Consider the following 23937-nt stretch of genomic DNA (forward strand, 5'->3'; position numbering starts at 1 on the left):
TTCCAAAGAAACGTGTCTGGCCTTTCCCTGGAGACTTGAGTCAAGTGATGGGCAGCAGAAATTTTGGGTGATGTGTCTTGCTTGGGTGACAAGTCTCAGCTCTGAGGATATACACCCTAGTGTATGTGTACTTAATCTGTTCTTCAAAATTGGGATTCAAATAAGTATCCAGGGAAAAAAATAGGAGAAATCACTGAGTTATTGAGCACTTGATAGGCTGCAAGAAGCTACCTGACACATATTACTGTCATTTAACTATCTCCCTACTACGATGAGGTGAGTCCTGACATTATCTTGATTTTATTTTACTTTTTTAAGGGTTTTTTTTTTTTTTTGGTGAAGAAGATTGGCCCTGAGCTAACATCTATGGCCAATCTTCCTCTTTTTTATTTTTATTTTTCTCCCCAAAGCCCTAATAGATAGTTGTATATCCTAGTTTAAGTCCTTCCAGTTCTTCTATGTGGGATGCTGCCACAGCACGGCCTGATGAGCAGTGTGTAAGTCTGCACTCAGGATCTGAACCAGTGAACCCCAGGTGCTGAAACAGAGCATGCGAACTTAACCACTACACCACCGAGCCGGTGCCTTGATTTTAGATGTGAGGAAACTGAGGCTCAGAGAATCTGTTAACCTACCAGTGCCACGTGGTCTGTCATTGTCAGCGCTAGGACTTGAGCCCAGATCTATGGACTCCAAAGCACAGCACATTGTTCATCAGCAACATACCAGGCACCTTTGTTTCTGCTGCATGACTTCATTGAATTCTTTTTTCTTTTTTCACTGAGGAAGATTGTCCCTGAGCTAACATCTGTGCCAGTCTTCCTCTGTTTTGTACGTGGGTCACTGCCACTGCATGGCTGCTGATGAGTGGTGTAGGTCTGACGAGTGGTGTAGGTCTGTCCCGGGATCCAAACCCAGGCCGCTGAGGCAAAGCACAATGAAATTAACCACCAGCCCCCCGGGTGGGCTCAGCTATGTTTAATGCTTAACACCTTTCCTCTCTCATCAAGCCCATGTGACAGCTGAGAAAGCAGAAGCTAAGTGAGAATAATTCACTCATCCAGGGGCACGTTGGGAGAGACGGATCCAGATTCAGATCATCGGCTCCCTTGGTGTTTTTCTTCCTTTTGCAAAATGCCTGCCATGTCGGCGTTGCCCTCGTGCTGTCCCTCTGGCCAATGGCTGTGGATTTTAGTTACTCAGATGCTGGAAATGTGCCCACAGGTCTGGACAGGCTCTGTGGGTGAGCACAGATGGCACAACCCCCTTGTTATGGGTTGAATTATGTCCCCCCATCCCAATTCATACATTGAAGTCCTAACTCGCGGGAGGTCAGGATGTGACATTATTTGGAGACAGGTCTTTACAGTGGTAATATAGTTAAAAGGAGGCCATTAGGATGGGCCCCAATCCAATTTGACTGGTGTCCTTATGAAAAAGGGGAAACGTGGTGTACACGCAGGGAGAACACCATATGGAGACGAAGGCAGAGATCACGGTGATGTGCCCACAAGGCAAGGGACGCCCAAGACTGCCAGCAAACCACTAGGAGCTAGGAGAGGAGCATGGGACAGGTTCTCCGTCCTCAGAAGGAACCAACTCCGCTGACACCTTGGCTTCAGGCTATCCTCCAGAACTTTGAGATATAACTTTCTGTTATTTGAACCACTCAGTCCGTGGTACTTGGCTACTGCAGCCCCAGGAAACTAACACCGCCCTGGAGCCGAGGGAGGCACTGACCATGGCCCTGAGAATGAACTTCGCCCAAACTCAACTGAGGCTCCTGGTAGGCGGTAACTTCTGCAGTGGCCACATCTGGGCCTCTGGTGACCGGGCAGAGTTTAGGCTGGCTCATTTCAAACCTCCTCTCATACAGCAAGCCCAAGGACACGCCTGATTAGGGTCAGGATTCTCTTAGCTTGGAAAGACTGGCTTGAATTTTCACTATCACATCTGGGAGTATACGCCATCCAGTATATTTACCAGCATCGACGTGCACATGGAAAGTATCCCAAAGACGCTTATCTGGACCTGCTCATTTTTAGTTACGGGTTAAATATCAGGTACAGATCCAGGCCAATGGTTGCACCAAATTAACCACAAGAGCTAACATTTATGGATCGCCTGCCTTGTGCTTTTCATTTACTGTCTCATTCAAATCTTCACAAGAATTCTATGAGGGGACACAATTATTAGCCTCTTTGTACACGTGAGAAAACTGAGTCCTGGGGATGTCAGGCTGTTTGCCCATTTGGGCAGACTCTTCCCTGCTGGGACAAGACAATGACCAGCAACACTCGACTTTCCATCCTTAAAACTCTAAGTCCAGTAGAAAGAGGCCTTCCCTTCCCAATATTTCCAGCAAAAGTCCCACAGTGACCTCTGATTGGATAGAATTTGGACAGTGTCTCCTGTTGAACCAATCATCGTGGCTAGAGGATGGAATATGCTAATTGGCCATCTGTTGGGTAACAAGGATGAAGGAGTCACTCCTCAGGGAAAATCAGAGTGCTGTAACCAGAGGAGGAAGTGACTCTGTCGTCTGTGGCATGACAACCTGTGCTATGGAAAACCTGCCATCGTTTTGCTCAGAAGGAGCTCACTCATCCTGCCACAGTAAACCCAGGACTATATATTTTCAATGAACCTGGAAATTGCTTCTGTGTCGACCTGGCCTTCCGGGAACTCTCCTTCACTCCTTGTCTGCTCCAGTTTCCATGGTTTGAAGCCAGAAGCACCAATCTATTTCTAATCCTTTAAATAACCAACCCATGAAATTAAAGCTAGGGCCTGAAATTTTGCAACTGGAACCTTAGAACTCCTTTTCTGGACAAAAACTGGGAATATGGGGTAGTCAGGGCTGGATTCAGCTCCAGGTTCTGTATCAGTTATCTCTTGCCACAAGAATGCTGTATGACAAATAACCACCCAGGCCAGTGGCTCACAATAATAAAACTTATTTACTAAACTTTAATAAAGTAGCTGGATGGGTCTGCCAACTGGGGCTTCCTCAGGTGTTTGTGGTCAGCTGTGGGCCAGCAGGAGTCAACTCTGTGGCTTTACTGCCTTGGCTGGGCTTTCTTACTTATCTAGGGCCTTGGCTGGGACAACGGGGCTGACAGCTCTGTGTCCCATCCTCCAGCAGGCTGGCCTGGCTACCTATGGAGAAGGCAGAGGGAGAAGAGTGCACAAGATGCACAAGATGTCAAGGGTGTTACTGTCCTAATGGCCAAGGCAAGTCACAGAAGCCAAGTCCAGAGTCAGTGTAGGAAGAGGCTGCCCAAGGCTGTGCATATAAGGAGGTGTCCAAAATTGCATCATTAAATGCATTCCATCTTCCACAGGCCCCAAATCTTTTCTGTCAGTTTCCCGATGAAGTGGAAATCAGGAAGTGAGAATTGTACCACAACTAGTGGAAAAAGAGTATCTTCTCACTCCTAGTCCTGACGGTGGCCTCATTGACCCCCGATGCCAGGACTACGAAGCCAGAGGTCCCAGTCTCCATTCCTTCTTTCAGCCACTCACTCCACGAGCATTTCTTGATGGTCTAGGAGCTGGGAGACAACAATGACACAGTTTCCATCCCAGAAGGGCTGTCTCCCATGGGAACCAGACTGGAAGTCAATGGTTACATTGTAGCCTCTTAAGTGCCCAGCAGAGATATGGGGGTAGCTGCTGCAGCCCCACAATAATGAAATGACAAAAGAATAGCCACTGTCCCTCTGCGAACCCCGGAGCTGGAGCCAGGGGTCTCTGGGCCCTCCAGACCAAGCCAGGCGCTTCTCCTGCCTCCCTCTTCTGTCCTCGCCCTGCAAGCCATTCCCCAGAAAACTTGGTCAGAGGAGGCCCAGAAATAAGAAGGATAAATGTAAATATAAATATAGCACCAGAAAGTTCTTCTTCATGAGCCGGAGAGAGAGAAAGGGAGAGACTAGTCTGGAAAAATTGGTTTGAGGAAAGCCCAGCAAATGCTCCTTTGAAGCTGACTTTTCTCCCAGCTTCCTTAGTCTCCCTCCCGGCCACTAGGACCCCAGTTCTGTGCCCCGCCTCTGGGAGCTTCCACCCAGGAAAGACAGGGGGTCAGAGGGTGGGTGACAAGCCAGCAAGATCAGCTAGAAACAGCTCTTTCTTTTCTGCCAGTGACCGGTCCACACCCAGGGTACATAAATCCTTTCTTTTATTTCTATTATTATTACAGCTTAGGGTCTGGTGCAGGCCATAAACGGATTTAAGAGGCTGCTAGAGCGCAGAATTTAATATAGTTGGCATCATTAAATAGTGGCAGAGCTAACCCACTTGGGAACGTCCGGCCCCTCCCTCTCCAGCCCCTCTTCCCGCCTCCTGCCCCCTCGCTCCCCAGCCCCCAAGTGGTCCCGGCGAAGGTTTCCTGCGGGGCAGCCCTGGCTGAGGGGGAGGGGGGGAGGGAAGTGGAACATAGGCAAGAAGGCCGGGGAGGGTGTCTGCAGCCCGGTAGAGAGGGCATTGGGCAAATGACCAATTAGGGACACTTGGGGAGATGGGACAGAGCATTCTAGATAAGCAGGCTTTTTATCAGCTTATAAAAATACCACTTTCACTTATCTGCTGGCTCCTTCTCCTGGCTCCTGGGAACAGATAGAAGGGTAGACAGAGGGAAGGCCTGCAGGACAGGAGGGATGGGCCAGGGTGGGGGACACTCGGGGCACGGAGACAGGAAGCAGCTCAGGGCTTCGAGGCTCAGGAAGCCAAAGAGATGCTGCAGGGTTTTCTCCCTCCAAACTTATCAATCTTCAGACGTCTGTTCTTATTTTATTGCATGGAGCGGGCAGAGTGCCACAGTCCTGTGTGCTTCATCAATTCCTGATCTATCTTTTGTCTCTGTCTCTACATCCTCGGCTCTGAGTCCATCTGTTGTAATACCTTCATTTGTTTTAGTCAACAAATATTTATCTAGCATTGACTATATGAAAGGGACAGACACCGTGTTGAATAGGAGAGCCATGATCTGTGTTCTCAGCAGCTTGGAGTCTGAGATGGAGACGGATAAGAAACAGGCACATGACAAAAATGATAGGAGGTGGTGGCCATGAGGAGAGCTGGGAGCAGAGGGAATGGCATGTGCAAAGGCCCTGAGGTGGGAACAAAGGTTGGTGCAAATGAGGAATGGAGAAGGAGGTGGATGGAATGTGGAGGCAGAAAGTGGGGCAAGGAAATGTGGTGAGAGGGGCAGGCAGGGCCAGCTTGGCAGAGCCTTAAAGATATGGGAAGGAGATGGGATTTTACCCTAAGACTTTGGGATGCCTTCTGGAGGGCTGTGAGCAGGGACGGGACAGGATCTGATGCCTCATTTTTGCTTAGCCGCCAGTAGCTCAGGCATCCTTGGGGGCTGCACTGGGCCAGTGGGTGGAAGGATGGTGCTGGCACCTTCACAGTTGAGAGGGGTTCCAGCAATGTGGGATGGGGGTCCCAATCCCAACTCTCCCCAAACTCCTGGGGAACTTGGGCAATTCCCCTCCCTACCTCTGTGCCTCTGGACCTGTTTCCCATAGGTAAAATTAAAGAGTGGGACTAGTTATTGCTAAGGGCCCACTGGAGTCCCCCGCTCTGGGATGGGTCTGTGTCAAAGCCCCCGGGCCTCTGTGAGGGTTGAGAGGGGGCAAGGGAAGAAGTGGGCTGGGGGTGGAGGGTGGAGCTGAAGACAGGCTTGACCCTTTCCTGCCGCAAAGCTCCACGTGTCCTTCCTCCTCCTGAACTGGTAATTCGCAGCCTGGGTGGGGCTCTCGAATCCGGGGTTCTCTCCAGAGGAACCTCACCATGCTGGCGGTGAATGATTCCTGATGCGCTCACCCAATTTCTTCTGCCAGGCTGGGCAGGGGCAGCCCGCCTGAGTGCACCGTGTGCAGGGCTGCAGGGGAGGAGATGCGAGGGTCCAGGGTGGGCCACGGATGCAGTGACTGAATGCAAATCATGAATGAACAGATGGGAGTGCGGCCGTGCGTGGGAGCGAGTGTGTGCATGCATGCACACGCGGGCTCTGTGTGTGACTCAAGGTGAAGGACCGTAACTGTGTGTGTGGCTTTCTGTGCGTGACTGCTTGTGACTGACTGTATGTGTGACGGAGTTAATGTCCACGTATGTGCAGGTGTGAGCCTGTGGAGGTTGTGTGTGACCATGATTGTGAGTCTGACTCAGTGTGTGCATGTGAGTGTGCGACAATGAGTATGAGAGCATGTGGATGTGACTGGAGGTGTGCATTTGTGGGTCTTGCCTGTGTGAGCTTGTGTGAGATTGAGTATGGGAGTGTGTCTGTGCATTTGCATGTGCAATGGAATAGGTGTGTACGTGAATGTATGACGATGAGTCTGGCAAGTGCTGTGACCCACAAAATCGCTGCCCGGAGATATGTGGTGGGGGACTCTGCCTGACATGAGCGTGTGAGTGACAGATCGCTGCACCTGTACTTGCAGTGGGTGGCTGTGCATGGCTGTGCGTGCTATAAGTGACTTGTCAGTGGCTGGGTCTGGGGCATCATGTGGCTTGAGCCCTTGAGGACAGAGGGCCACGATGCAGCGTTGGGGAGAGGCCAGGACACAGGGCTCAGGCAAGCCAGTTTCCTCCCCGCACCACGGGGCAGAAACGGCCAGGCCAGAAGCTTGCTGCTTTCAGCGAGGGGCTGGTGGGGGGCTGGGCTCAACAGCCCAGGTAAGCGCTGTGCCTAGCCCCCCACCAGCCCCAGAAGGATTTGCTATCACCTGGGCATCTCCAGGGCTGCAGGGAACAGATCCACCCCAGAGGGAACACACCATGGACTTGAGGGACAATGACAAAGGTCGCCTGTGGTGGGGACTTGAGGGCAGCCAGCCTGCAGCACCTGATCCCCTGGAACCAGCTTCCAAGAAGTAAACGTGGTTAGGATTCGGAGTCAACTCCCTGTCCACCCGGGACTGGGGAGGGTGCCGGGAGTGTGTATATGATTGGGGGGGGGGTGTGCTATGGACCAGTGGGTGGGGTGTGCTTGTGTATTAACTACCCCACCTCCTTAACTCCGCCTGCAGAGGAAGCCACCATGTTCCCCCCACTGTCAAGCTGTGTACCCAGCACCTTGCTTGCACCTCACATCTCCAGCCTGCCGAGGGTGCGAGGGGCTCGCCCTGTGCACTGGGGGGCAGGAAGGGGGTTTCATTTATGACTCTTTCCCCTCCACTCCCAGGCACCTTTCCCCCAGTTCCCAGGAAGTGACTGTGGAATCTGTTTCTAAATATAGACTCTGGTGGCCCGGGCCGCCTGCAGACAGTCCCTGTGGCCTCCTGGCTGAAGGGCAGAACTGCAACTGCCTTCCAGGAGGCCCAGGCCCCAAGGCTTCTGCTTGGAGCTGTTGGTAAAAATAATAACCATAAAAGAGGCCATTAAAAAAGGAGGGTAGCTGAACACTGGGTTATGAGCCCACGACACCAGTGATCACGTGATGATGTTTGGGTGGTGGCTGCCCTGCAGGCTACACACACACACACAGGGCATTCTACAATACACAGACCCACGCAAGCTGCACCACACACACTCAGGGCCCACACACCGCAGACCCACCTAAGGAGGCACCCAGAAAAATTACACGCATAGTTTTAAACGCCCTCTCTCAAGGAAGGACACACAACGAAGCACACGCACAAATCGACACAACTGCAGAGGGACACACAAAGTCCCTCTTCGAATGACAGTCATCCAGAGAGACTCAAGGATGATGTCATCCTCAGCCACACAGAAGGAGACGCACAGCCCACCTCTCCAGGCGGGTGGGAGAAGCTGAACTTGGCTACAAGATGGAGATTGGGAAACAGGTGGGGGAACGCAGCGGGTCAAGGCCCTTGCCTGTGCTCAGATCCAGGTGTTCTGGAGCCAGGCACTCACTCCCGGGTCCTGGGAGCTCACCAAGAAGCATCAGGAGCTGGGAAATCAGGCCCTTGGGGGAAGCTGTTGTCGGGGAGGAGCTGGCCCTTCAGAGGTCTGGGAGAAAGCCCAAAACAACCGAGCCTGGGGTCCATCTGCCAGCGTCCTGGGGGGTGGCGTGGGAGGTGCCCGGGGATCCTGGAGTTGTGGCAGCCTCAGAGAGAGCGCATTTTGCATGCAGGTGGGAAGACTCAGTCCCTGGAAGGCTGGGGGGCTGGCAGGTCCCCGAGGAAGCGGGAAAGTTGGAGAGTGGGGACTCCTTCGCCTCCCTTTGGGGAGCTCCTCTCAGGGTTTGGATCTCAGAGTCCCCCACCTTCTAAAGAAGTCCTTCCCTTCCTAACTTGGCCTTCTGGCAGCCAGCGCTGCGCCAGGAGCCGGTGTGGGAGAGGTGTGCGCCAGGGAAAACAGGGGCAGGGAAAAGGGTCTAGAAACAAGAAGGCAAGGGGGGCAGTGCTGGGGGGCCCCGCAGGATGGGCGCCAGGTGCAGATCTCTCTGGATGGCGGGTCTGGAGCCCCTAGGAGGTCTGGGACCTTCCTGAGACCCGCCACTGGGAGCTTGAGGCAGCGGGCCCCGGAAGCGCACTCCGTCTTGAGTGGCGCATAGGCAGGAGAAGGGCCGCGCTTGGCACGCTCTCTGCTCTGCGCCGTGAGAACGGTGTGTCGGAGGAGCACTGGGAACGCACAGCCTCGGTGGCCGCTCCGATTGCTGCGTCCGCCTCTGCCTCCACCTCTGCAGGGCGCCCTGGGCAGGCCGAGCCCACAGCGGCCGCCCATTTCCTGGCGTGGTTCCATGGCCTCTGGGGAAGGGGCTCAGGTTCCCTTTCAGGCTCTATCTGAAGGCCCAAAGCCTAGGGAATGGCAAGGAATGGGGTGTATTTCCGCAGAGTCTGTGTGACTGGGGGCAATTCCTCACCCTCTCTGAGCCTAATTATTGGCTTCAAAAAAAATGGAGCCAGGCACATCTTCTCTCCCCCTTCTACCCCACCCACCCGCTTCCCTCCCTCCAGGGGACAGTGTGTACTGGCTTGAGGCTGTGATGAATAGGGCCAGGGTTTGGGAACAGAACACGGAGGTTTGGAGGGGAGAAGGTCAGCATCTGCCATCCTCCCTCCCATCCTAAGTGCTCAGGAATCTGGGGCTATATGCCCACAGGCCTTTGTCTGGGTCCTTCTGCTTCCCTAGGGGGAGAAGGAAGAAGGGATGCAGGACAGAGACGGCTCTATGTGAGTCTTCACTGAAGGAGCATCTGCCTTCACTTTCAGACCAATGTGCTTTTCGAGTCTTAAAAAGGGTCCTTTGCACTCAATCTGATAGACCCTTCCCACTTGCTTTCCCTTCCCTGGCTCTGTAGAGAAGCCCTGCCTGGTAAAAGAGGAGCTCCTGGCTTCTGGATTCAGACGGCCTGGGTTCAAGTCCCACCAGGGTGCCACGGTGGCCAGAGCCCCAGGAGCCACCTTCTCGTAAAGCTATTTAGAGCTAAATGAGCGAGTGAAACCATTTTACAGCAGCTCCTGGCCTGCTGTAAATGTTAGTTATTATTGCACCTCAAACGCTAGCAGATTTTTGGGCCTCAAATATCCATATTTCTCTCTTTGTGGCTGTATGGACATAAGTAGGACTCCGCTGAAAATATTAATGCAAAATGCTGGGGAGGGAGGAAGACAGGGGCTCCGTGTGCTGCGGGAGCTTCTGCTGCTGTCTGGGAGTCAGCCTGGAAAGGAGTGGGTGGGGGCACCACGAGCCAGCCCAGAGCTTGTGGGCACATTAGATGCCCCACTGAAAGCAGTGGAGGAGCAGCTAAGTTTTATCTTTCCTGACCAGCCCAGAGATGGATGGGGGCTTTGGCAGAGATTGAAACAAGGCGGGAGGACCCTGGGGGGAGGAGTCCTCCCCATCCCATGGCCAAAGGCCTCTGCCAGCACCACCCTGGACCTCCGCTCTCCATGGCCCCTCGATGGCTGCCAAGCCTGGAAGCCGGAGCTGGTCGAAGCCCGGGTTCTTTCCCAGAGCTTGCTGCCTCCAAAATGGAAACGGAAAAATCAGTCTGCATTGCCCACTGTCCACCCCGCCAAAAAGAGGGGCATTCCTCCCCCCAATGCAGGTTCAAAGAAGAAAGCAACGAAACCCCCAAATATTATTTTAATGTTATTTATATTACATCCACAATGGAAAATGTTTTCTCTAAAAGGAAACGTATAATGTATTCTTTCCCTCATAAAGACCTTGCAGACCTTAATGCCACTATTTCTAGTTCCCGACTTCTCTCCTTCCATTTAGAAGTTATTCCAGGCAAGCGAAGGGGTCGCTTGGTTGGATGCGGGGAGCGTCGGGTGCGGATGAGACGGGCAGCAGATGTGGAGAGATTCTGAGACTCCTAGAGTCCCAGGTTCCCGGTGGAGATGCTCGAGATGCGGGCTTCGATGAAACCATCCTGCCCGCCGCCCGCGCGCGCGTCTCCGAGGTCATCGCTCTGAACTCCAAGTGGGGGCTTTTGCTCAGGACACGACCCTAGCCAGCAGAGATTCTACTAAATCTCGATTTTTCTCCTCCGTTTAAAAAAAAAGGGGGGGTAGTTTTTCAATCCCTTTCGTGTTGAATCTACCTAAGTGGCTCCGGAAAGCCAAGAGCGACGGGCGGAAGCGCCCTGCAGGACACAGAGCTCGCAGAGCAAGTGCGCGATTGTCCTCGGGGCGCCCCATTGTTGAGAGCATTCGACGGGACTCCGGGGTTGCCATGGAGACCAGGAAACCGAAGGGCCCTTGCGGAAACAATCGCCAGGAACTTCTCCACCGGGGACCTCGGTCCGTTGCACCCCAGGGCGAGCCTCTGTCAGTTTCAGCCCAGTGTTTTCCGGGAGGGATTGTGATGGGGGGCAAGGCATCTGTGGTCCCCGCTTCCGGACCCTTCTATCGAGGCCGCGTCCCCAAAGGCCAGAAACCCAGCAGCAGGAGGCCAGAGGAGACCCGCTGTGGTGCTCACGGCCCGGGCTGAAAGGGAAGAAAAATTAGAGGTCTCGACCAAAGAATCCCGACGGTGACGGATCCTTCCAGTTTGGGGTTTGGCGGCCCTCGTCACCGCTTCCCTTCACCTCCTCAAGGTCATTACTAGAGTTTTCACTTGCAGCTCCAGGAGGGGTGGCCGCCCCCCTTCCTTACATGCGCAGAGCTCCTCCCGAAGCTCCTGTGGCCTCCTCCCAGGCAGGTTTCTCCCAGAAAGAGGAACAAGGGATGTGGGGTTTAGCTGGGCAGATTAAGTGGACTATTCCAGGGTCAGTAGACTAGCTTTTCAGATTCTCTTGACCTGGGTAGGCCCAAGTCTGGAAGACTGGTCAGACCCCAGGAATTCCCAAAATCACTGGCCTGGCTCATTTTGGCCACAGGGTGAATGTTACCTGAATCATTGGGTGGCTGGGAGGTATGAGCTGAGCTTTCTCAAAGTGGGTAACTATTCTCACAATTGCTATCTCCTTTGTTTTCTTTGCCGCTAAGAGTTCAGACTCGGTGGTATAGACAGAGAGGAACCATTGCCCCTTCCCCCTTAAATAAAGCGCCTTATGAAACATCAGATCGAATTCTCTCCAGTGGGGATGCCTGGCTCTGTGAGGCCCGGGCTGGCTGGAAAGAGGCCCGCGGGCAGCCAGGACTGGAGCTGCAGTTTCTTCTCTGGTTTTGACTCCGGCCCTTTGAGCAAGCTTAACACGTGTGGATTTAATTTCCCTTTCTTTCTTGCTTTCTTTTCTTCCCCCACCTCCTTGTGAGGGAACAAGAAAAATAGTCTGCCGTGTCGACAGCGCAACACCCTTCCCTTTGCCAAAGAAAATCAGTCTTTCCCAAGAGCCCCAGAGCGCAGGGGCTCCCAGTTTCCATCGCACCCTCCAGTTGAGGGAGGGGTACCCAGACAGGCCCCCTCCCCCCGCCCATATCCCAGACCTGGAGGTATTAGCTTGAGTCTCTATGTTAACGGATCAGAGCCCTGGAATTCAGTATATTTTCCCCCCACATCTTTTGGGGCTGGGGGACACGCTGATCAGGCAGACACAGTGACTGTACCTGGCCGCCTTTCTACAGACTCTGGGCTGCAGTTACAGGTAGAGTTCTCGTGCTCAGCGCAGCCCACAGGATCGGAGGAGGCTCCGGGTGCTCCCAGCTCAAGACCCCCACCCTTGTTGTCCGCTGGGGACTCCCCAAATTGGAGGCAGCAAGAAAGCCTCCTTTGCGTCTTCTTACCGCCTTCTCTGTTCCAGTGGAGCCCGCAAATCTCCAGCACTGATGTCTCAGCTGGGCTTCTAGAAGGATGTTTCCACTTCTATTTCTCATCTCATTACCCCAACCAAGGGGGAAAAAAAATCTCATCTGCTGAACTTGGGGGAGAGAGGAGGCATATTTCCAAAGCACAGAAAGCAGCATCAACATGAATAATAATAAGTAAAATAAGGAGTAATAATTATTGGTGGACATATTGGGGAATATTGAATATCAAAATAATGACAACAGTTAGTATTCTTCTCAAATCCTTCTGGTCAGAAGGGAGGGGCGGTGGCTAGGAACTAGGAACCCAATAAAACATTGGGAAGGGAGATACTGCAGTCCTGGAAAAAATATAACAGAGCCGGATTTAACTAGGCAGGAGGGAAAGTGACCCCCTGAGAACTTCCCAGCCTCAGGCTGACCCTTGCTTTCGCAAAATGACTTGGCCAAAGTTTAGTTTTGTTACCATCTCTATTGTTATGATGGTTATTAATTTTCCCGGTCCCATCCGAACTTCTGCGTACTTTTCGCCTTCAGCAGAGACCCGAGTCAGGCGGGGACACATGGGAAAAAAATGGAAAGGGAGTGGATTCTTGCGCGAGTTCTCTTTTGAGAGGAAAGAAACATGGTGGTTTTGAAGGCGACTTTCTTAAAAACAGAAGGAAAGAATGAAGAAAAAACATCGACAGCGGTCGGCCCTCGCTTTTGTTTGGGTTTTGATTTTCAGATGGGAACCTCTGCTCTCCGATGCATGGCGGCATTAAAATCAGGGCAGGGATTTGGCAAAATGAGGAAAATACATGTCGGGAGAAAATGGAGCTGGAAGCTGGTCGGGGAAAGCATTAAACCTCCGAAAGAAGGAAAGGAGGTCGCGTGCTGCCGCCTCTGCCTCGAGTTGAGTTGACTGCCCAATGGTTGGGGGAAAGAACGGAGATTCTCAAACCTAGGTCGTTGTTTTCTTCTATCCGCAGCGCGCCCTCCGGAGCGGCTGGGAAAGTGGGTCCGGGAAGCTGAGTTTGCGGAATCCTTTGTGAGCCAGACCAGGGGGGTTGCGGGGCCTGTGCAGGGATGCGAGAAAAGGGAGCCAAATGGAAAGGAACTCGCCCCGCTCGGAGTTTCGCCTTCCCCTTCCAGCCCCAGCGGAGCCCAGGCCTCCGGTTCTGGCCCACCTTGGCCCAGAGGTCAAATAAGAACTCCTCTCAAGGCTTTAGGCGAAGGATTTCGCGTTCGGCTCTTGGCATCTGGGAGCAAACGCTGCACCCAACGGGCCTCACATTGGGGAAAAGATAATTATTAATACCTTGGGAAACGAAAGCCAAGCTTGGGGACGCCCCTGTGGCCTGGCCGAGAGGAGGGACGCGGGTTCTGCTTGCTCGAAGCTGCAGAGTCTGCGGCCCGGGGGACCCTGGCGTCCGCGTCCGGCGCTGGAAACCACTGCCCGCTCTCCCCGCGAGCCTGACCTCAGCTCCTGGGGCCGCTCGGTCGGCTGCGTTCCTGCACTTTTCGCTGCCGCTTCAGCCCCAGACGGACCGGGCCTGGAGCCAGGCCATGCTGCGGAAAGCCCTGGGGGCTGGGGGCGCGTGAAACCCGGCATCGAACCCTGAAGCTGGGGGCGAGTCTGGATTCCGACGTCTGGCTCCCTCGGGGACGCCTTGGCGGGGAACTTACCCTTCCAGAAGGCCCGGCGCTCGCTCGCTCCGTGCTAGGCGGGCCTGGCTCTTCTCTCGGCGCCGCCGGGGGCGTCTACGCAGTACGTTTCGCTACTGAACCTAGCGCATTTCCAGCTGCACGCGGAAGCTCGCGCGCGCAAGCCCCGGGGCTGCTTAGCAATCATGCCCATTGACGAGACCAAAAAACAATAACCCTTATTACAAAACAAAACAGAGCACCTCGTCCCTCTGCAGGCCCCAGCGCTTTAATTTTTCTCCGCAGAAATCGCTCCTCTCCACCCACCCCACCACCCACTCGCACCCCGCCCCCGCCGGGCCACGCGGGGGACCAGTTGCATCCCCGGACCTAGCTTGCGAATGGACTTTTTCTCAGCAAGAAAGATTGCGGACGACTCTCTTCGTCCTAACGTGCTAACGTCGGTCTCTTTTCCCCTCCGTGATAACCCAGTAATTACTTCTACGCAGGTCTGGAAGCGGCCCCGAGTTATCGCGTCCCAAACGTAACCAGCTAGGGAGGTGCCTCGATATTCATTTGCCGAGAGCTCCTCCTTGAAAAGAATTTTTTTTTTTTAAATAATAAGACTGTCTTGCCTCCTGTAAGAGACCTCGTTCCACCCGAAACAACTTGCTTTCTTTCCAATCGTAGGCTGAGGTGGGCTCCCACCTCCTTCGCTGAGTCGCTCCCCCCCCCCCCCCCCAGTCGATCTTGGCTCTATTTGTGTCCGATGTTTGCCACCCCATTCCCCAGAGGGCCCTGGGTTTGTTTATTTCTTTATTTATTCCCGTGGCTGAGGCGTCTGGGACCTGTGGCTGCGCAGACCCCGAAGTCATAGGCGAAGACGGAGAGAAATTAACCTCCCGCCGCTGCCCCCAGTCGAGCGTGACAGCGCGCGGGCCGGTTGCGTGACTCGTGACGTCTCCAAGTCCTATAGGTGCAGTGGCTGGTGAGATAGTCGGTATCGCCGGGTTGCCTCTTTATTTTATTGGGGTATGCCTGGTAATAAACAGTAATATTTAATTTGTCGAAGACCACAAACCAACTTCGAGCTGGGAGGTACATACTACTCTTGACTGACGCTGGAAGAAGGCTTGGCCTAAACGGGGTCGCTTTTGGGGGTCCTTTCCAAACTCCTCACCTGAACCCCCCTCCCCAGTGAGGCGCCACTCGTGGCTTCTGCGCTGGAAAGAAGAGGTGGGATTTTCGGAGGTGAGTGTCGCCCTGGAGAGGTATTGGGAGGGGGGCATAGGTTTCTCTTAGCCCTTTGCCTGCCCACAGCCCCCTGGCTTCCTGCCCCAGCCCTGCTGAATCCCCCCTCGCAGCCTGGCTCCTTTTCACCATCTAAATAAGAATGGACTCTCTCGCATTTTGCCTACCAGTGTCACCTGGCCAGAACAGATTCCCCTTCAAGCTTTCAAAATCCTAATTTCACTCAGTGGCCAGCGCTCCACAACCTACACGAATCTGGCTGGGCAATTACTTGGGAGAGTCCGGATTTTTCTCTCTCGGGAGGGGCGTGCAGATTATTTATGGGAATTTATTTTATCCGCAAATCTCTGAGAATTTAGAGGGATTGGAAAAGTCTTTCCGGATTTCCCCTCCTTTTGCCAGAGATTCGGAGAGTCAGCCTCATCCTGAAGCCATGTTTGTTTTCCATCTTTGGCCGAGGTCGCCTGCTTAGCAAGCCCAAAGTCCTCTGAGCTGACATTTTGGAAGGGTGAGGGTGTTTTCACAAATAAATAAACTGCCTTGGCGAAAGGCTGCTTGCAAACAAACCTGGAAGGTGAAGTGAGAACCGTAGCAAATGCTCTGGTCCATTTTCTCCCCGTTTGTCCCACTTTTAGGGTTGGACAATCCACTTTGAAATTTTGCAAGGGTGTGTCAGGCCTGCCCTGGGGTTTTAGTCCGAGGAGCCACAGAGGGTTACACTGGGGTGGCTGCTGATTTTCAGAGCCTTTCTCCTGCCTCCATCCCTCTCCCCAGAGCTTGGCCTGCAGGCCCAAGTCTCTAATCAGAGCCCCAGAAAAGAAGTGGGTGAAGGGGGTACGGGAGACAAGGGTGGGAAACAGAAAGGGAGCCCTCACATTTATTCTAAGCACCAATATTTGGTGCTCCAATCTGGGTCTGCTCAGCCTGACCTACTGACTGTGTTTACGCTTCTATTGACCTCTTCAACTCGACCCTCAAAATAATACATTTCAGAGGGGGGAGGGCAGGGAGAGGAGAGTGGAGATGAAAACCCCAGCCAGCCCCCAATGACTGTTTGATTATTTTAATAAAACTGGGCACTGCCTTGTGTACACCTCCAGCCAGGGAGGTCTGGTGGCTCTGGGTGGGGGGGCAACGGCGATTTCTTGGCATCTTTGATCTCGGCCCCCATCCCAACGCACCTTCACCCTGCCTTCACCCCGGAGTCACTGAGAGTCGGGGTGATGAGTGGGGAGGGGGAGAGATGTCAGGGCGGCTAGCGGCGGCCGGCTGGGCCAGGCGGGGTCAGGCAGCTCTCGTCCTGAGGTCAGCGTTGGAGAGAATGCGGACGAGGCTGCAGAGGAGGCGCGCGGCGGGTGTGTGCACGCGTCCTGCGATCAGACTCCGTCCTCTGCGCAGCCCGCGTCACCGAGATTACTTCCCGGGCAGAAGCCGACCGGGTTTGCGATGATTTGTGCAGGATTTTTTGCAGCCACCGAGCCGCGCTTAGAGAAGCAGAGATGGATGGAGGTTGGGAAGGGAGTGGAGAGGAGGGGGTGATCTCCAGGTCTGGATTTGAGAGTCGTGTTGTGATTTGAGTGTTCGGGAAATCTCATGGAAAAAGTGGTTGGGGGAGGGAGTGGGAAGGGAGAGGGAGGGAGGAGGGAGGGAGAGAGAGGCAGAGGCAGACAGCGTGCAGTGGGATCTAGTTGGATAGGCAATTTCAGTACTTTGTAAGCATCAAGGCAGCCCAACGTCACTGAGCTCAGCTTGTATTTCTGAGAGAGAGAGAGGGCAGGAGAAAGAGAGAGAGAGTCTTACCTCCGATTCCGGGACTTTAACCCTGAAAGCCGCGCTCAGAAAGGACTTGGACCATTCCCACGGCTGCCTCTGGTCTCTCAACTTTCCCTCCCTGGGGGTGCAAGGAGGGAGCAGGGCACTGAGATTATACTATTGAGGGTGCCCCCCCGAGGCTACTCTCTTGCGTTCTTTGGAGCCCTTCTGGCGCCTGACAACTTGGAAGTCTGTAGGGAGGGCGAGAGCAAGGCGGAGGAGGTGTGTGTTGGAGGTGGGCAGTCGCTGCCGAGCCTGCAGCGGTGGGCGCTCCTTTGTAGGCAGCAGTAGCCGCTAGTCTGGGCAAGCAGTCCCCCCGCGTAAACCCCGGAGCCACGATGCCCGCGCCCCCGCCTCGCCGCCGGCTTCCTTACTAGGAGCAAGAAGGGATGCGGTGAATGCACCGGCGTCACCGAGCGAGGTAACCGTCTCCGCAGCTGGCCCGGGAGGCTCCGGAGGGAGCCTGCCGGCCGCGTCGGCTCCGGGAGACGCGAATGGCGGGACTCCAGCCTTGGCCTTGGATTCTGCAGAGCCCGGCTGGCAGAGAGATTTTGCGCGGCCCGGAGCTCCCGGGCGCGTGGATCCAGCCGGGGAGGCGGCCGCGGCTCGGGGAGCGGCGTTGAGGTTTGCAGGACGCGCGGCCTGGTTCTGTCAAACCGCATCTTGTTCGCCCCTGCCAGCCCGGAGCTCCCCGGGACCCTGGCGAGGGCGCGGGGTGGGATTGTCCCCGCGGCCGGCGGTGAATGGGAGCACACGTGGGGGACGCCGGCCCTGCTTTCTTTTGTTGTGAGCAGGCTGCGGGGCTCCCGTCCCCGCTACCCCAAAACCCCAAGGGCGTGGTGAGGCAAGCTGCTGGGGAGTCGGGCCTCAGAAGCTGTCCTTCTCCTTGGCCTCATTCCTGCGTCTCCGGGATGCAGCCTTTTGCTTAATTAAGCGGCTGCTAAGATCCTGGGGGCCGTCCTTGCACCCCCTTCCCAGTCTTCCCGGGTTTGGAGGGAGGAAGTCCCTACTTGGGATCATAGAGAGACTGGAAGGAGATCAGAGAGTGGGGAGGCTCGTCCGGGTTTGAACCGTTCTGCAGCTGTTATTTTGTGCGTTCCAACCTCGTACGCCTGCAAACCCGGGCCATTTTCCGCGTTGCGTCGGACCTAGGCGGCCGAGTCAACGCCGGAAGCCCAGGATTTATCTGGGACCCATTTTGTTCTCGCCAAGCCCGAGCTTGGGCCTGCAGTTCCCGGGAGCCAGGCCCGGCCGAAGCTCAGAGAAGCTTCCTTCGGCCTGGCTGCTCCACACAATGCCCGACCCGGGCTAGAGAGCCAGGAAAGCGAGGAGAATGCGCACCCCCGGCCGGCGACACCTCGCTGGCCACCGGCGCCCACAGCGCGCCTCCCTCCGCGCCTCCCTACGAACTGCTGCGCTGCCGCTTTGCTTTCCTGCCGGGCGGTCTGTTTGGCTCCTTTTTATTTTTAACGTTGCTTAAGGTTGGGGTAAAGGGGAGGACTCTTAATGTTAAAGGACTTTTAATTTTAAGACCTGTAACTGATCAAAGATGGACGTGAATTCTCTTTCGGACCGGTCTCTCGATCTGCAAATCTTTTCCGCCTGTGTTTTTGCTTTTGCAAGAGGCGGGTTATTTCAGGCATTTTGCCTGCTGCAGAAAAATATTCCCCTTGCGAGTTTAAATCAAAAGAGCTCTGATGGCCTCCTGTAATTTTGACGAAGAAAAAAAAATTCTCCAAAGGACACTAGGTTTTTGTTTTGTTTTTGGTTCGTACCCAATGGCTTCCAAAAATACCCAGGCCTTATCTTTATTGGCTCTTCCAGAAGTCCAGACAAATTTGACGGGCAGCTCGCTTATCGCGGGGAGCCTGCGCAGGGGAGATGCGGAGCTCGCCCGTTCGGGATCTGACCGGGGTCTTTCGCAAGAGCCTGTGCGTGGTCATAAAGTAATAGTAATGATGATAATAACAGGACTTTCTGCAGCCTCCTTCAGCTGGGAACGGAGGTGCCGGTAGCTGGCCGCTGGGGGCCCAACTGCTCTTTTCTGTCAGTAGAGCTGCAATTCCAACCTTCTCTCTTCTCTCTCTGCCCCCCTCTCTCTCTCTCTCTCTGCTTCCCGTCCTCAGAGCAGGACCCCGCGCGGGCACAGGGCCACCGGCACACCATGGCCGACGCAGACGAGGGCTTTGGCCTGGCGCACACACCCCTGGAACCTGACGCAAAGGACCTACCCTGCGACTCAAAACCCGAGAGCGCGCTGGGTGCCCCCAGCAAGTCCCCGTCGTCCCCGCAGGCCGCCTTCACCCAGCAGGTAAGACCTCGCGCCTGGGGACCTTCTGTGGCCACCAGAGCCGGTCTTGCGGGGGAGGAGGGAGGCGGGGAGTCCATTGCTCCCAATTGGCCCCTTTCCTTCTCATCCCCACTCCATTTCACCTTTTTCTGCCCTGCCGCCCTCAATACCAGTATATTCCAATCCACTTTATTGTGACGATTATCTTTATGGCCAGAGGACTTTTGAAATACATTTAAGTTGCTAGAGAAGCCCTAATTTTCCGGCTATTTGGGGCCGGCTAACAATGGCCCAGATCACTCCTTTCCTGCTGCGCTAGGTGTGGACTCGGCCCTGAGCGCCTCATTAAGGGCCGGGTCAGCGGCCGCTTCAGGCCCGCTTGAGCGATGGCTTGACCCCTCTTTAGATCTTCCTTAGCCTTCGCCTCCGCCCGCCTCCTCCGCGCCGCCGCCGAGACCCACGCGCCACACCATTTGTCTTGGGCCGGGGCCTGGCGGGCTGGCGCGCCCTGGCCGGCGGCGGGGAGCGCACAGGGCTGTGCCGGGAGGGCGCACGGAGCCGCGGGCTCGCCTGGCTGGAAGCTGGGCCGGGACAGAGGGCGAAGCCTGGCCTCGCGCCCTGCCCCCTACACCCTGGCTCTCTGGGCCCTCAAGACTGCCCTTGTAGACTTAGGTGCTTTTGAATAGGGTGTCAGATGGCTTGACGCGGGGTGACTTGAGCAAAAGAGAGACATCTACATAGCTAAAACTCTTCTTTGCGATTTCGCTGCCCGTCCTGGCTGTTTCATCGCCTTTTTCTTTGCCCTTCACGTGTCAGGAAAACGTGTGTATATTTGTAGAGAAGCAGAGAGCAGTGGGCACGCAGTTTTGGAAACTTAGATTTTTTTTCTTTTAGAGGAAAGCAAATCCACTTATTAGACGGTTATGGATTATTGCAAAGAGAAGACTTTGTATATAATTTTTTTTGCATCGGTTTTGTAAAATAACTTTTAGTCAAAAGTGGAAATGTTAAATGGCTTCAGCTGTGCCCATAATCAAAACAGCTTGAAGTGAACGAAACTGCATGTGAGGGGAGCCTAGAAAGCTTATTAATATAGACATTTGAGAATTAATTTTCGTTTTGGACTGTGGGAGCCTCTTAGAGTATACAGGCATTTAAAATTTTAAATTTCACCTCTGTCGATGTTTGCACCGCCATGGTGACATTAAACAGACGTATATACAGGATTTGCCCGTCTGTATGTTTGCGTGTGGACATCTGGGTGTCGACGTAAGACTATCCTGAGTGGGTTTTTCGAGATTATTATTTTTTTCTTTAGCTGAATTTTGGCTAATGCAGACTGAGAGTGGTCCAATTTTTTGCTCTGCCCCATCCTTCCCACAGACTTTCTGGAGCATCCTGATAGTTGGGGATTTTTCTCTAGCCTTGCGTTGGTGGCATTAGGAGGAGACAGCACTGCGCTGTGGGGATCAAACTTCTCCTGGATGGAGCCTACATAGGAATTCCAGAGCCCAGGGCGCTCTGCAGTGGGCTGGGGCCAGCTTCCAGCCTCTGAGCACACAGGCTCGGGAGGGAAAGAGGAGAAGTGTCTGTGCTTGGGAGGAGTTTGGGGAAGGAAGGCCCACTGCCCGTGCTGGGCTAGTCTGTGTGACTTTTCTCTCCTTCCTGTAGGGCATGGAAGGCATCAAGGTGTTTCTCCATGAAAGAGAACTGTGGCTGAAATTCCACGAAGTGGGCACGGAAATGATCATAACCAAAGCTGGAAGGTGAGCTGGTCACCTCTGAGAGGGGCCTAGGGAAACTGTGGGAAAAAGTGGCTTGGGAGACAAGAGAGAAGGAGAAGGGGAGAAAGGTGAGGAGACAGAGAAGGGAGAGCAGAGCAGAGAAGAGAGAGAATGAATGCATTTTGTTTGAGCCGATTCTGGTTCAGAAGGCACAGAGAACTCCTCCAGGGATCTCCATCAGGGTCGGGGAAATACTTGCAAGATTCAAGTCTGGAAAAAGGGCATTTCTTCCAACTGAGCCTTTTGCCCACCTGGTATCAAGAAGAATCAAGAACTTGAGATTGTGCTACTGGGATAGACTAGTAATGAGAGAAAGAGGGTTGAAGAGGGAGAGCCAGCGGGAAAAGAGAGGTGCAGAGAGGACACGGGGATGCCACCGGTCTCAGACTTGATTCCTCGCCCCTAGCCTCCTTCTCACCCTGCCTGACCTTGGAGTGCTTCCAGAGTCCCACCCGATTGCCAAACGCTGACTCGCTGAATGTATTCGCTACTTCCTTCATTGTTTATAGAAAGCAGGCGAAGCCTTTGAAACTGAATGGGGGCTCGGCCAGGCTTTGTATACAGACACCGATAAACACGGCAGTTTCGCCAAGACACTCACCCCGCAGTTCCTCTTAAAAGCTCGCAGAGTTTTAGCTGGAAATGCTAGACTTCTGGGGGAAGGGGTGGGAGGGTCGCGCCACTCCGTATCTCAGTGTGTCTGTGTGCGCGCGCGCACCCAGGCCTGGGGACGTCCTCCCCACATCCCTACCGGTGCCGGACTGGCCGGGAAGGTCAGAAAGCCCCACTGAGCCCAGAGGAGGCGAGGGAAGCCGGAGTGGCCGGTAGGCCCAAGCCACTGAGTGTGTGAAGGGGGAGGGTGGAGCCTCCTGGGCAGACGCCCCCGGTTCTCCAGCCGAAGCCTCCGGCAATAAACTGACAACAGTGACATTTATTATTATTTGAAATTAAACAATGTCTGCTCCCCCGCTCGGCCTGAGTGAACTAGGAGGCGCGTTCTGTTTATAGCAAAGAACTAAGGTCTTCTTCCCATTCTGCCGAGGAAGGAAAGACGCGGCCGGCCGGGGCCTCCTTTCCCCCCCAGCCGGAGCCCAGAGGATTTAACTATAAAAGGCCTGCGAAGCCTCCGCGCCTCCGCCTCCGGGGGCGCGCGCGCGCGGCCGGTCAGATAAACACCGCGAGGCCTGGGTTCCAAGACTGGAAGGAAGAGGCCTCCACTCACCCCTGCCCGTCATCCCCGAGCGAGCCAGGATCCAGCAACTTGTCCTGTCGCCCAGGCCAGCCTTGAGAACGCTCCCTTCCCGGGGCGCGCGCCTCCCAAGGCGGGAAGGGCACTTGGAGCGGAGAGGGAGCGGGCACGGCGCACGCAGCTCCGCGGCACCGGCGTTCCAACGCCCCGATCCTCTCTCAGGCCCCGCTCTTTCTGAAACCAAATCCGCATGGGTTTTGAATTTCTTTGCCTAGGGCCAAAGAGTTTACACTCTTCAAGGAAGCGTGCCAGGCGCCTTAGAGAAGCGGTGGGACACTTAGGAATACATTCCTGCCGGAGACTCATGTCAGAGGTCACCAACCGAGTTGTATTCTGGGGGCGGAGGACTGAAGCCAGGACCGGAGGTGTGTGGGCACCCACGGCAGGTGCGTCCCTAGGGCGCACACACCTTGGTGTCCACCTGACACGGCCCCGCTGCGCAGGTGGGCCAAAGCACCTGGCTGGGCGGAAGAGGAGGCCACCTTTTGACTTAGTAAGCTTCCTCCTGCCTCCAAATAAAAAAGTAGGTGTCTGGCTCTGAAAAGAGCGCTTAGCAGGAGTTGACATGGGTGTCCCTCTCAGGCCTTCTTCAAAACTAGTTCTCTAGAAGTCCTCTCCTCCTGGTTTCTGTTTTCCTCCTAGATGTGTGGAGTCACCAGCCTCCTTTCTCATCTCTTTGCCTTTCTTCCCTCCATAACTTTAAGGGCAACCCGGGGATGGATCTTGGCAAGAGCAGAGTGGTGGGCTACTTTTCTCTTACATGTTTCTCAAGGGTTCACTTTCGTTAAAATTTGTGGATGCGCCCTTCAGAATATTGGCATTAATTCTCTCCGCCTCTTCCTCTCTCCCTCTCTCTTCCTCTTTCCTCCCGGTGTCTCTTAGGCGGATGTTTCCCAGTTACAAAGTAAAGGTGACTGGCCTTAATCCCAAAACGAAGTACATCCTCCTCATGGACATTGTTCCTGCTGATGACCACAGATACAAGTTCGCTGATAATAAATGGTAGGTACTGGAAGGGCAAGTGAGGGGGACAGGGAGGCAAGTGGAAACCAAAGTCCCCTCCCCCTGCTGACCCGCTAAACGTTTTTTGAGCTCCTACTGTGTGCTAGGGGCTTTCACTGTCTCTTGCACGGCATCCTCCTGACCACCCTGAGAGGGAGAAAGAGCAGCCCATTAGCCCCCATTTTATAGCGAGAAAACCGAGGCTCAGAAAAAGTAAAGAGTCTATATCTATTGCCGGACCCGTGGGTTGTGGATTTTTAAAAAGAGTATTGTTACCAAGCGCTGGAGGTATTTCTGGGGGCATAAAACCATTTATGGTTATTTTTTATGAGTTACCTGCTTTGAACATGCCTTTTTATGAAATTGCAAAATCGGCCCGTGGTATTTGAGTTAAACAGGCAAGAGAGAGAGGCCCATTCCTTGGGAAGATTGCTCCCGTGGCTGCCAAGAGCTCAGAGGCTCGAAGAGGTAGCGCCCTTTGAGAGACTTGAAGGAGTTTTCTGGGGTTTTTTTTGCACGTTCAGGCTTCTAGAACCTGCCAGTTGTTTGTGGGCAGGGAGAGGCTCTCAAGGCTCGGGGAGGAATGAGGTGGAAGAAGAAAGAGCCGGCGGAGGCTCGCCTGGAAACCGGCCCCAGGCTTCTGGGCACCTGGAATTGCAGATGCCCAAGTGAGACCTGAGAGTCAGGCCATTTCTAGATCATTCTCGTATTCAGCAGCCCTCATGCGGCCAACAACTGGCGGGCACCATGCGC

At 54.4% G+C, this 23937-nt stretch overlaps 1 protein-coding gene and 1 long non-coding RNA gene across 17 annotated transcripts in view; one reads left to right on the forward strand and one right to left on the reverse strand.

Moving 5' to 3' along the window:
* TBX5 (T-box transcription factor 5) overlaps positions 1-23937 on the forward strand; it is a 102520-nt gene that overhangs the window by 22144 nt on the left and 56439 nt on the right. For 4 of the 14 annotated variants that reach the window (XM_070627204.1, XM_070627205.1, XM_070627191.1 and 1 more), the window contains exons 1-4: positions 16093-16556; positions 18986-19170; positions 20821-20915; positions 23065-23184. In XM_070627204.1, the coding sequence (XP_070483305.1) occupies positions 16547-16556; positions 18986-19170; positions 20821-20915; positions 23065-23184 (410 nt within the window). In that variant the 5' untranslated portion in view covers positions 16093-16546. Of the gene's footprint in view, positions 1-14436; positions 15048-16092; positions 16557-16678; positions 18303-18985; positions 19171-20820; positions 20916-23064; positions 23185-23937 lie in introns of those variants that run through there. The other 10 variants (XM_070627203.1, XM_070627197.1, XM_070627201.1 and 7 more) reach the window with 9 other exon arrangements.
* On the reverse strand, positions 10048-14295 carry LOC103548550 (uncharacterized). 3 transcript variants are annotated; one of them, XR_011541867.1, is made up of 6 exons: positions 14187-14295; positions 13839-13989; positions 13471-13740; positions 13114-13228; positions 12150-12283; positions 10048-10910 (listed from the first exon to the last, which is right to left on the reverse strand). It is a non-coding gene; the product is annotated as an uncharacterized lncRNA (long non-coding RNA). The 3 variants fall into 3 exon arrangements; XR_011541866.1 differs by lacking the exons at positions 13471-13740; positions 14187-14295 and having other exon boundaries at positions 13839-13977; XR_011541865.1 differs by lacking the exons at positions 13114-13228; positions 13471-13740; positions 13839-13989; positions 14187-14295 and having other exon boundaries at positions 12150-12727.

The sequence above is a fragment of the Equus przewalskii genome, chromosome 7 (assembly GCF_037783145.1).
Source record: "Equus przewalskii isolate Varuska chromosome 7, EquPr2, whole genome shotgun sequence".
Taxonomy (NCBI): Eukaryota; Metazoa; Chordata; class Mammalia; order Perissodactyla; family Equidae; genus Equus; species Equus przewalskii.